The sequence below is a fragment of the Canis lupus genome, chromosome X (genome assembly GCF_003254725.2).
Source record: "Canis lupus dingo isolate Sandy chromosome X, ASM325472v2, whole genome shotgun sequence".
Classification (NCBI taxonomy): domain Eukaryota; kingdom Metazoa; phylum Chordata; class Mammalia; order Carnivora; family Canidae; genus Canis; species Canis lupus.
In genome coordinates this window covers 41,025,448-41,039,040 of record NC_064281.1, presented here as the reverse complement: position 1 = coordinate 41,039,040, position 13,593 = coordinate 41,025,448, and the positions used below count along the sequence as shown (strand labels likewise).

General features: G+C 38.7%; 1 protein-coding gene and 1 pseudogene across 11 annotated transcripts in view; both read left to right on the top strand.

Moving 5' to 3' along the window:
- The window catches only part of ZNF41 (zinc finger protein 41), a 45,051-nt gene extending 31,802 nt beyond the window's left edge, over positions 1–13,249 (top strand). For 10 of the 11 annotated variants that reach the window (XM_025468885.3, XM_035711764.2, XM_025468882.3 and 7 more), the window contains 3 exons: positions 140–266; positions 750–845; positions 6,166–13,249. In XM_025468885.3, coding sequence (XP_025324670.1) covers positions 140–266; positions 750–845; positions 6,166–8,195 — 2,253 coding nt within the window. In that variant the 3' untranslated portion in view covers positions 8,196–13,249. Of the gene's footprint in view, positions 1–139; positions 267–749; positions 846–1,428; positions 1,503–6,165 lie in introns of all 11 variants that reach the window. The other variant, XM_035711765.2, reaches the window with a different exon arrangement.
- LOC112673259 (protein archease-like) lies at positions 8,412–13,249 on the top strand (annotated as a pseudogene).
- Positions 13,250–13,593: the final 344 nt, after the last annotated feature.

Genomic DNA, 13,593 nt, shown 5'->3' with positions numbered 1-13,593 from the left:
GATGAAATACAAAACCAGGTACTGAGTGAAAACCCTATGTACTACATTATGGCAAACGTCAAAAACAGCTTCCTATTTATCTTTCTTCCAACCCCCCAGTGCTGACCATGTCACCTTGAACAGGATTGTGTTGTTACAGATCTCCATGTCATTCGAGGATGTGACCGTGGACTTCAGCAGAGAGGAGTGGCAGCACCTGGACTCTGCTCAGAGACGACTGTACCGGGATGTGACACTGGAGAATTACAGCCATTTGTGCTCAGTGGGTAAGCACAGCTGCCCTGTGTGTCTGCCAGAGGCCTCAGTGTGGCTATTTCCATTCTCAGCTGCTGGGTGTCCTGGAACATCTTAAGTGTGTGATGGTGTCATCCTTTATTTGTCCAAGATTCTTCAGTCCCTTTTCAGCACAATTATTATTACTCTGTTCCCAGTGAAATGTGATTACTTTTCTGAAGAGCAAATGGAAATGCCATTGAAAGTCCCCTGAAGGGCAGCCCGGGTGGCTCAGTGGTTTAGCGCCACCTTCGGCCCAGGGCGTGATCCTGGAGACTGGAGACTGGGGATCGAGTTCCGCATCGGGCTCCCTGCATGGAGCCTGCTTCTCCCTCTGTCTGTGTCTGCCTCTCTCTCTCTGTGTCTCTCATGAATAAATGAATAAAATCTTTAAAAAAAAAAAAAAAGAAAAAGAAAAGAAAGTCCCCTGAAATCCAAGTAGCTCAACCCAATCCTGTGTCATCTCCTGTTAACAGGGTACCAGGTTCCCAAACCAGAGGTCATCTTCAAGTTGGAACAAGGAGAGGAGCCATGGATTTTGGAGACAAAAACCCCACATCAGAGCTGTTTGGGTGAGTGAGTGTGACTCAGGCAGATGGGGGACATGGAAGTAAATCTCACTTTTTCTAGAAGAGGCTGATACCTTTGAAAGGCTATGAAGATAACCTGCCCTTGAAAGTTCTAAACTTCTGTAGTTTATTGGAGATAGTTGACAGAAGCTCCTTTGATACCTAAATGATCTCTCTGAGTATGACTTTTTTTTAAAGATTTTATTTATTTATTCATGAGAGACACAGAGAGAGAGAGAGGCAGAGACACAGGCAGAGGGAGAAGCAGGCTCCATGCAGGGAGCCTGATATGGGACTCGATCCTGGGTCTCTAGGATCAGGCCCTGGGCTGAAGGCTGGCACTAAACCGCTGAGCCACCCAGGCTGCCCCCGAGTATGACTTTTGCAATTGTCTTCATTGTTTGGCTTTTTGACAGAAGAGCTGCCTCTAGTCTCTGTACTCTGGATCACATATATACCACCCTATCTTATCTAAGACCTTTTTATTCTTCCTACTCCACTCTCACCCCCTTTATCTTAGATTCTTTCCTTGTACATTCAGTTATTTTAAAATTTCTTCCCTTTCATTCCTTATACCTCCTCCCAGGGGCAGCTGAGCTACTGTGTTTGATCTGTGAATTTGTGTAGTATTCCTTTAAAGCCTGAAGTATTGGTTTATGAGTAGGTATCTTTATTATATATAAGTTATACGGTGCCACATGTCTAATTCTATTCCTTTTTTCCCTCATTCGTAAGGTCTGTCTGAATTACAGCGTGTACATCTGGCTTCATTCCTTCAAATTGCTGCATACTATTCCACAGTGTGTCAGCACCACATCTTACTTAACCATTCACCCAGGGGTGGAACCTAAGGTTGTTGCTAATACAAAATCCCAGCTAATATGAACAATTCTATGATAGATTTCTACAGAAATGTTCCCTTTGGGGACATTTGGGAGGGTGAGAATTTCTTAGGAATGTTTATAGAAGAGGGGATTTGCCTAACCATTGCATATTTTTATCCTGAATTTGAGCACCACCATATTATTCTCAGATTTGCATGAATCTATACTAACCATAATGCACAAAGGTTCTTGCTTTCCTAGAGTTTCTGCCAACAATTAATAGAACCAAAGTTTCTCATTTTTTAGCCAATAATCAGTATGAAGTGGTATGATATTTTTTCTTCTTTTTTGCATTTCTCCTATACCTAGTTTCAGCCTTTCATTACGGACCTGTTGTGGTCTCTTTGAGTTTTCTTCTATGAGTGACCTTGTTCGTGTTCCCCTTGTTTCACTTGAGTTTCCTGTCTGTTTCATACTGCTTTGTATACAATTTATTACTTGTCCTTCTTTCCAGCCTTCTCCTCCTCCTTGCCCCCTACAATGAGTCTGCCCTAGGGACCCTGTCTACTGTTCACCAATCTTTTCTTTGTATACATGCAAAGATTCATCCATACTGAATTCTTTTTTTTTAAGATTTTATTTATTCATTCATGAGAGACACAGAGAGAGAGAGAGAGAGAGAAAGAGAGGCAGAGACACAGGCAGAGGGAGAAGCAGGCTTCATGCAGGGAGCCCGATGTGGGACTCCATCCTAGGTCTCCAGGATCAGGCCCTGGACCAAAGGTGTCGCTAAACCGCTGAGCCACCCAGCTGCCCCATCCATACTGAATTCTGATGACTCTGCTGTTGACATCTCCAGTCTGGTTTTCACTTTAGTGCTAGATTTAACTACCCAGAAAGTTCCCATGAGATGTTTCTCTTGACCCTCAGTACGTTGGAAATTGGAATCATCATCTCACACTTAGCCTTCCCACCTTCCAAATTCTGTCACAATCTGTCAGTGCTTCTTAAATCTTTCAGCCTTTTTTTAAAATTAGTCACCCTCTAGTTCCTAGTGCTTTTCCATTTTTGTAAATATCATTTTCAGTTCTCAGTTCATCTTCTTAGTTCCCAGTAATATCACCTAAAACCAGCTCCATATTTTCTTATGCCTGGACTATGATGATTTTATTCCTGATTGAACTTGCTGATTCCATTTTTTTTTCATTCTTTTTATTAGTTCACTTTCAGTAACCATTTGCATGTATTCTTTGGAAAACTATTTATCCAATTCCTCTACCCACTTTTTAATTGGTTTGCTTATTTTGTGCTATTGAGTTGTATGGGTTCTTTAGATAATTTGGATTTTAACTCCTTATCAGATACATGATGTGCAAATATCTTCTCCCCTTACGTAGATTGCTTTTTCATTTTGTTGATTGTTGCTTTGGCTGTGCATTTTTAACATTTTCTTGATGTCTACCACATTTAGTAGTGTTCACCATGAATCTGACTCTTTAATATTCTGTGCTCTGTCTATTCAGATGATACATTTTCACCTGGTAATCAGATTTTGGTGTTCCATGAAATGGCTCAGTTACTCCAGCATATGTGGTTCTTTCCTTTTTCTTGCCTTTCTTTCCACAGGAACTCAGAAAAAAAAAAACACAGATTTTAGACTATGTGGTAACTGAGGCTTTTACCTCATTCTCTTTAGAAGGTTCCCAGAATTCAGAGCCCATTTCTTGTTATAGAAATCAGGGACTGAGGGATCCCTGGGTGGCGCAGCGGTTTGGCGCCTGCCTTTGACCCAGGGCGCGATCCTGGAGACCCGGGATTGAATCCCACGTCGGGCTCCCGGTGCATGGAGCTTGCTTCTCCCTCTGCCTATGTCTCTGCCTCTCTCTCTCTCTCTCTCTCTCTCTGTCTGTCTCTATCATAAATAAATAAAAATTTAAAAAAAAAGAAATCAGGGGCTGATCAAGAGAGAGAAACTACATACAAATTTGAACAGGGAAAGCATAACATAAAACATTATTAGCTATGATGAGATTGAAGTGACAAGAGATTAGCTAGTAAAAATAAAGAGAAATCTAAAGAATAAAGGAATAGCGGATAAAAGAAATAGTCAGTACCTCTAGGACTTTGATGGAGCACCCAAGGAAAAGCCTCCCCTGTTCCCAGGGATGAATCCAGATCTTATTGAAGGACCCAGCCACAGCTCAGAGCATGGAAGAAGAGTTACTGTGGTCCTCTGCTGGCAGAACCTGCTGGAAATCTGCCCTCTGGGGTTCCAGAGAAAGCTGATCATGGTGAAGCTTCTCACTAGAGGTAGTCTACACATCATCTGAGAGGGGTGCCAGGGTAAGCTGCTGAGTGCTGCTGGCTGCAATACAGTGCAGAAGCCTGGAGCTGGAGAAGCTACTAGGACTGTAGGAGCTGGGTGCTTGGAAAGCTGTATGAGCTGCAGGAGTTGGGTGCTAGAAAAGTCATCCACACTGTAGGAGCTGAGGTCTAGAGAAGCCATCCACACTGCAAGACCTGGGTGCCTGGGAAGCTGCGTGTACATCAGAAGCCCAGTGTTGGCGAAGCCACCTGCACTGCAGGAGCCTGGTACCAGACAAGCTGCCCTTGCTGGAGGAACCTGCTAAGTGAGTCCACCAGAACCAAGAAGCAAAACCCCGTCCTCCTGCAGTTTCTCCATCACCTGTGCTGAAAAGCCTCAACATCATGACAGATGGCAAAGGGAAAAAAAACATATTTAAAGAGACTCAGATCCATTTTTGTAGAGCAGACAAAGAGGAGTGAATTTAGAGTTGAGAGGCAATATGTTGATACCTGGCACATTTATTCTTCAGTTTTCTGAAGCAAAGCATGGAAAATATTTGGTAGACTTAAATTTCTTGAATTTGAGGAGTTAGGCAGAGAGGATATTTTGCTCTCTTTCAGAAGTATTTTTCAAATGTCTGCTCAGGGGAATTCAAAGGACCATAGATTATATTTGGAAAGGGAAGACAGCTGCATGAAACGTTAACAATTTCAGCCTTTGTGTTACAAAAGAAAACTGTGCCAAATTAAGTATCGATATGAGTAGTACCATCTCTGCTTTATAAATTCATAGCAGGTATAACCTCCCTAGAAGTATACTGAAGTTAGAGCTAATATCAAGGATAATACATTCCAAATATGCAGAGGATCAAAATAACAGGCCTAGTATAAATGTATATTCTCTCTTATATCAGAATTCTGAGGTAAATGGATTCATTCAACAAGTCAACTCTGATCACGATGGGTCATTCAGGGACCATGTTCCAAGTCATTGTTTTGCCATCTCCTAGGGCATTGCTCTTAGCTGCATGGTTAATGTTGGGTCATTGTTGAGTCCAGTGGGAAAGAGAGAGGGGAAGAATTTTGCCCACTGTCTTAAGGGCCAACCTGGCAGCTGCACATATCACTTCTACTCATAGTTCACTGGCGAAAACAAAGTGAGGCTGGTAAATGTAAGCCCAGCTACATTCTAGTAGTATAAAAGAAGAGGCAAATGCAAATAGTTTTCAGTGGATGGCTTGCAGTTTCTGCATAGATGGCTTTCCCTCTCCTATTTGACACTTGTTGAAAACATATATCCCTGGGACCAGGGAAAACTTGCAGCTGGCTATAGAGTTGGAGCACAGATACCTATTTACTATTTGGATGGCTAATGTTGCCACGGTGCTTCCCATAGCTATAGAGGAATGGGTCTTTGGGCCACATAAATTTAATGTTGGTGCTCATATGGTTCAGATGGAAAAGCAAGAGAAAGCAAAGAGATTAGAAAGGTTTAGAGCTGATAAGTGACAAAGACATATAACCTGAAATATTTCTTCCATGCTAGGATTCCCTTTAACAGACTTCAGTTTCTCCTTCTGGTTAGACTCACTCTCCAGACCTCCTACATAGTGGATATGAGTCCCCAGGATTCAAATTCTGTCTCCCTCACTTATTTAGCAATTTGGGTTTTTTTTTAAGATTTTATTTATTTATTCATGAGAAACACACAGGGAGAGAGAGAGGCAAAGTACACAGGCAGAGGGAGAAGCAGGCTCCATGCAGGGAGCCCGACAATGGACTCGATCCCGGGTCTCCAGGATCACACCCTGGGCCGAAGGTGGCGCTAAACTGCTGAGCCACCCGGGCTGCCCTTATTTAGCAATTTGATCTTCAGCAAGTTACATAACCTCTGTGCTTCCATTTTCTCATCTGTGAAATGTGATTGGTAATGATGGCTACCTCTTAGGGTTCAGTGGGGATTAAATGAGCTGTAAAGCACTTGGAATGGTACCTGGTGCATCATAAATGGTATGTAATTATTTTGTATATAGTAAGTGCTTTAGATGAATTTTGTATTACTACATTATTACTATTTTCATTATTGTCATATGAACTCTTCCACTTCTATGTTCTTATCTGAACTACATGTACCCCCTACCCTCTGCTAATTGTCCTTTGCATCATTTTCACTTAGTTCTTTTTCTTTGTAGATGAGGATGTTGGGGAAATGCAACAACAGAGAATTCCTGGAAAAGTTTTGTTCCACTGTGAGAAATTTGGTCAATCCATAGGAAAAAATCCATTATGTTCCATTTTAGAAGAATTGTGGCAAAATAATAACCAGCTAGAGAGATCTCAAGAAAGCCAAAACAACCCTTTAAGTCATGTGAGAGTACTGATTAAGGAGAGGGGCTATGAATATAAAAATATTGAAAAAATAATTCATGTGAGTACCAAGGTTGTTCCTTCAATTAAAAGACTCCATAACTATGACACATTTGGAAAGAGTCTGAAGCATACTTTAAACTTACATAATCACAATAAAAGCAGTGTAACAAAGAAGCTTGATAAGATTTTTGGAAATGATAATCTTGCCCATAGCTCTTCCTCTACTGAGAATGCTAATATAGGAGCAAATTCCTGTGAAATTAATCAATGTGAAAAACATCTTGGCAACAAACAAGTTCTCATCCACCATCAGAAAATTCAGACTGGGGAGCAACTGTATGTATGTACTGAGTGTGTAAAAAGCTTCCCCCAGAAGTCACATCTCTTTGAGCATCAGAGAATTCATGCTGAGGAAAAATCCCATGATTGCCATAAAAGTGACAAAGTCCTCATTCAAAAGCCACAGATTAATGTACCTCAAAGTGTTTATACAGGAGATAAACCCTATATATGTACTCAGTGTGGGAAGGCCTTTACTCTCAAGTCAAACCTCATTACACATCAGAAAATTCATACAGGGCAGAAACCCTATAAATGCAGTGAATGTGGAAAAGCCTTTTTCCACAGATCATATCTCTTTAGACATATGAGAATTCATACAGGAGAAAAACCGTATGAATGCAGTGAATGTGGAAGAGGCTTCTCCCAGAATTCAGACCTTAATATACATCAGAAAACTCATACCGGAGAGAAACACTATGCATGCAGTGAATGTGGGAAAGCGTTCACAAGAAAATCAGCACTTAGAATGCATCAGAGAATTCACACAGGAGAGAAACCCTATGTATGTACCGAATGTGGGAAGGCCTTCATCCAGAAATCACATTTCAATACACATCAGAGAATCCATACCGGTGAAAAACCTTATGAATGCAGTGAGTGTGGAAAATCGTTCACTAAGAAGTCACAACTCCATGTGCATCAAAGAATTCACACAGGAGAAAAACCCTATATATGTACAGAATGCGGAAAGGTCTTTACTCATAGGACAAACCTCACTACACATCAGAAAACTCATACTGGAGAGAAACCCTATATGTGTGCTGAATGTGGAAAGGCTTTCAGTGACCAGTCAAATCTCATTAAACACCAGAAAACTCATACTGGAGAGAAACCCTATAAATGCAATGGCTGTGGAAAAGCCTTCATATGGAAGTCACGCCTCAAAATACATCAGAAATCTCATATTGGAGAGAGACACTATGAATGCAATGAATGTGGGAAAGCCTTTATCCAAAAATCAACACTAAGTGTACATCAGAGAATCCATACAGGAGAGAAACCCTACGTTTGTCCTGAATGTGGGAAGGCCTTCATCCAGAAATCACACTTCATTGCACATCATAGAATTCATACTGGAGAGAAGCCTTATGAATGCAGTGACTGTGGGAAATGTTTTACTAAGAAGTCACAACTCCGTGTACATCAGAAGATTCACACAGGAGAGAAACCCAATATATGTGCTGAATGTGGAAAGGCCTTCACTGACAGGTCAAATCTTATAACACACCAGAAAATCCATACTAGAGAGAAACCCTATAAATGCAGTGACTGTGGAAAAACCTTTACCTGGAAGTCCCGCCTCACCATCCATCAGAAATCTCATACTGGAGAAAGACACTATGAATGCAATAAATGTGGAAAAGCCTTCATCCAGAAAGCAACATTAAGTATGCATCAGATTATTCATACAGGAAAGAAACCCTATGCTTGTACAGAATGTCAGAAGGCCTTCACTGACAGATCAAATCTCATTAAACACCAGAAAACTCATAGTGGAGAAAAATTATAAAGCCATTAGCTGAAAAAGCCTTCAGCTGGAACTCACAACTGGGTATGCATCAGATGTCTCGTAGTGGGGAAGGGGGTGCCGGATGCTGCAATCACTGTGCAGGGGGAAATAGGTATGTTATGGCAAACTACAGCTTAAGTGAACAGAAGGCAAACAAAGCCAAGTAGCATCCTTCAGTCAATTGGAAAAAAAAGTACCTGCATCACCACAGTTGACATGCAATTATATGCATAGGGAGACACTGATAAGGCATTTGAGCAATAGTCCTGTTTGGTTGCATGATTCACACAGAGACCCTCAAGCTCTTACAAATGGTAGAGATAGAGACCCCAGAGGATGACTTGTAATCTCTGTTTCACTTTTTAGATAAAGGACTCTATAAATTCAGCACTGATTTGTTCTTCATACCCTGGGATGTCAAAGTCCTCAATATTTTGGCCACCTTTTTTTTCCTTCAAATTTCTAGGGTGGGGAGAAGAGTTTTCATTGTCCAAACACCTGCAGAGCAACAAAGTCAAGGCAAAAACCTATTCAGGAATGCAGATCTGTGAGTAGAAGCCAGAAGTTTTTGTGATCATTGACATTTAAGATACAGAAAAGATTGCCATGAGGAACTATTCTTTCTTTTCCCTTCACCACAATATATTTTTAAAAAATGAAATTGAATTTTTAAACTTGAAGTATCACTTTAAGTTTAAAATGACTTTATGCATTGGCAAATCAGACATAACTGATAGCCATAGCCGATGTTACAGGAATAATACAGTTATTAAACCTTACAGACATCTAAGGGTGGCAGTTGTTCCCTCATTAATTACAAGCTGTGGCAGCAGGTGATTCACATTCAAAAAAGGTTTGCAGGGATCCCTGGGTGGCGCAGCGGTTTGGCGCCTGCCTTTGGCCCAGGGCACGATCCTGGAGACCCGGGATTGAATCCCACGTCGGGCTCCCAGTGCATGGAGCCTGCTTCTCCCTCTGCCTATGTCTCTGCCTCTCTGTGTGTGTGTGTGTGACTATCATAAATAAATAAAAATTTAAAAAAAGGTTTGCATACCTTCTAACCTGTACCCCAAAGCTATTATTTATGTAAGCTGAACACCATAGACTTATTATCCCCTTTGTAACTAACCCTAAAACAATGGAACTGAGCCACAACACACTGGACTTCTGGTCTCATCCACTGAAGCTTCTGCTTTCCTTGGGATTCCTTTTTGAAAAGGAGTGGTTGATAAATTGGATTTCAATACATAACATTTTGATTTTGGTTTTCTTTCAATTTGGTGAAATACGTTCATTTTCTACATGCACATTAGAGTAGTATTGTGTAGATTGCTATGGGATAAAATCATGTTGCACTGTATTTGGTTAGTTTAAGATATGATTATAGTTGAATAACTGGAAGACTTCTCTAGAAAGAGCACTGCTTTATTTTAAAGCACTGATATATAGATACTTTCTCATTTTCCCTTAAATGTTTTTCATGATACTCATAAGAAAAGGGGTTTTCTAGCATACAGTTTTATTTTTAAACCTTTTTATTAACATATACTGCATACAAAAAAATGCAGATATAAGCAAACAGCTCAATGAACTCTCACAAATTGAACATACTCAGATCAAGAAACAAAACACCCAACACTCCAGAAGCATTCCCTGTGCTCCCTTCCAGGCCTTGCCCCTCAACCTCCAAGATAAACACTATCCTGACTTCTAACAGCATAGATTAGTTTTGTCTGTTTGGTAATTTAAATAAATTAAGTCAAACAATTATATTTCATATTTTAGTAATATAATCTTTAGTTCTTTCATTCACATTGTAAATGTGAGGTTCATCCATTTTATTGAATGCAGTTGTAGACAATTCATTCTTATTGTCATGTTATGTTCCATTGTGCGAATATGCTACAATATGTTTATTCCACTGTTGATGGACATTTGGGTTGTCTGCAGCTTCTGGCTATTAGGAATAGTGGTGCTATAAATATTTTAGTACCTATATATTAATGAATATACTTATGAATTTCTGTTTGGCATATATCTAGGATTTGATTTGCCAAGTCATACAGTATCGATATGCTCAGCTTCAGTTTATAAAACTAGTTTTCCAAAGTGTCTATACCAATATACACTCCCAGCAGCATAGTATATGAGTTCTGGTTGCTCCACATTCTTGCCAACACTTGGTATTTTCCATCTTTTTTACTTTAGCCCATATATATATTTGTGTGTGTGTGTATATATATATATGTGTGTGTGTGTGTGTGTATGTGCATGTATATATACACACACGAAAAGATACATTTAAATCTTGCATATATATGTATATGAATGTATATCTATGTATGTATGTGTGTATATGTATGTATGTGTGTGTGTGTGTATATATCTATATATATATATATATATATATCTGTTATGGTTACTATATAGTGATTGCAGTGTGATTTTAGTTATTATTTCTTATCTTCCAATCCCACCATAGTAGCTCCCCAAGACAGTTAACTGATATCTGAGATCTGACACCCAGGCATGGTCCTCACATGCCTGCACCATTTATATTACAGTAGTAAGCAATTAGTAAATTTAAATCTTCCCATACAAAAAAGACTAAAGCCAGGTGGCTTAACTGGTTAATTGCATTAAACATTTATAGGAGAAATAATATCAAAATTCAATAAAATCTTTCAAAAAATAGAGGAAGAAGGAGCACACTCCCAAGTCTGTGAGGCCAGTATTACCCTGATACTTAAGCCATACTAATACATAACAACAACCAAAAAACTACAGACCAATATTCTTCATGAATTTAAGATGTGAAAAAACCTTCAACAAAATATTAGCAAATTGAATCTAGCAACATATAAAAGAATTCTACATCATGACCAAGGGAGGTTTATTCCGTGATGCAAGGCTGCTTCAACATTCAAAAATCAGTCAATGTGGGCAGCCTGAGTGGCTCAGCGGTTTAGCGCCACCTTCAGCCCAGGGCGTGATTCCGGAGACCCGGAATCAAGTCCCATGTCGGGCTCCCTGCATGGAGCCTGCTTCTCCCTCTGCCAGTGTCTCTGCCTCTCTCTCTCTGTGTCTCTCATGAATAAATAAATAAAATCTTTTTAAAAAATCAGTCAATGTAATCATATTAACAAACTGAAGAAGAAAAATCACATGCCCTACAGATTCAATACAATTTTATCAAACATTCAGCAGTCTTCCTTCCCCCAAAACTGATCAACTAATCCTCAAAATATAGAGAGAGGTAGAAAGGATCAAGAATAGCAAAAAGGAATTTGCCAAAGTAGAAGGACATTTACCTACCAATTTCAAAATTATTACAAAACTACAGTAATTGCGACAGTATGCTACTGGCATGGGGATTGATACATAGATCAACAGAATAGAATAGAGTCCAGTAATAAACCCTCATACTTATGGTAAACATTTTTTTTCACAAAAGTGTGAAGGCAATTCAATGAGGAAAGAAAAGCCCTTCAACATTTGGTGCAGGGATAATTGGATATTCACATGCAAAAAAAGATAAATTTAAATCTTCACACCATTCTAACAACTCAAAATGGATCATAGACATAAATGTAAAAGCTAAAACTATAAAAATTTTAGCAGAAAACACAAGAAACTCTGTGACCTTGTTTTAGGCAAGAAATTCTTAGGACACCAAGAGCATGATCCATTAGGAGAAAAAATAATAAACAACTTAAACCAAAACTCAAAAAGACTTGTGCTTCAAAAGACACCAGTAAGAAAATTAAAAGACAAAACACAGACTAGGAGAAAACATTTGTAAATCCTATGTCTGATAAAGGACTTGTATATGGTATACATAAAGAACTCTTACAACTCAATAAAAAGAGACAACTCATTTTAAAAATGGGCAAAAGGGCAACCCAGGTGGCTCAGTGGTTTAGCGCTGCTTTCAGCCCAGGGTGTGATACTGGAGATCTAGGATCGAGTCCCATGTCAGGCTCCCTGCATGGAGCCTGCTTCTCCCTCTGCCTGTGTCTGTGCTTCTCTCTCTCTCTCTATCTCTCTGCGTCTCTCATGAATAAATAAATAAAATCTTTAAAAAAAAGATTGACTTTAAAAAAAATTAAAATTAAATAAAAATGGGCAAAAGACTTGAAGAGACATTTCACCAAAGACATAGTGCAAGTAAGCAAATAAAGAGATGCCCAACATCATTGGTCATTAGGGAAATTCTAATGAAAACCACAATGAAATACCACTTTACATGCAGTAAAATGGCTATAATAAAAAAGACAACCACAACAAATGTTGGCAAAGATATGGAAATTAGGAACTTGCATACATTTCTGGTGTAAATGCTTCAAAGTGGTATAGCCACTTTTCCAAAGTGGCAGTTTCCTTAAAAGTTGATCATAAATTTACCATAAGACCCAGAGATGTCACCCCTACTATCTACCCAAAAGATATGTAACATGTGTTCACACAAACACTTGCACTTATTTGTAACAGCATTATTTACACAAGGCAAAAAGTAGAGACAATCCAAATGTCCATTAACTAGCAAATGGATACACAAAATGTAGTGCACTCAGCAATAAAAAGTAGTAAATACTAATAAATAATACAACATTGATGAACCTCAAAAATGTGCTAAGTGAAAGAAGCAAGACAAAAGAGATCAAGTATTATATTCGTATATTGTATTTATATGGAATTTCCAGAAAAATCTATAAAGATCTGTAGATTATTGGTTAACTGGGGGCTGAAAATAGGAATGATCATTACTGTAAATTAGTACAGAAATCTTATTGGGGTGATATAAATGTTCTAGAACTTGATTGTGGTGATGGTTTCACAACTAGGTAAATTTAATAAAGGTCATTGAGGTGATCCTTAATTCCATTCCTTTTTAAACATCTGGATTCCCTGCCATAACATCTATTGCCACTTATAGCTAGAATGAACTGTTGTACATTTAAGAATAAACTTTTTTGTTTAAAAAAAGTCATTGAACTGTAAAATTTAAATATAGAATGTAAATTATACCTCAATAAAGCTGTTTCTTTTTCAGAGTTTGTTTTGCCTATTCTAGGTCCTTTACATTTCTATATGAATTGTAGAATAAGTTTGTCCATTTCAACAACAACAAAAATGCCATGGTTTTTATTGGGATTAGTTTGAATCTATAGATCAATGTGAGGATAACTGAAATCTTAACAATATTGTTTTCTGACTCATAAATAAGATATATCTCTCCATTTCTCTAAGTATTCTTTAATATTGTTACATTTTATTACATTTGTAGTTTTCAATATACAGGTCTTTCACATCTGACAAATGATTCCCTAAGTCTTTCATATTTTTGATGCTTTTTTAACTTGTTGTTGTCTTGTTTACACTTTATTGTGTAATATTG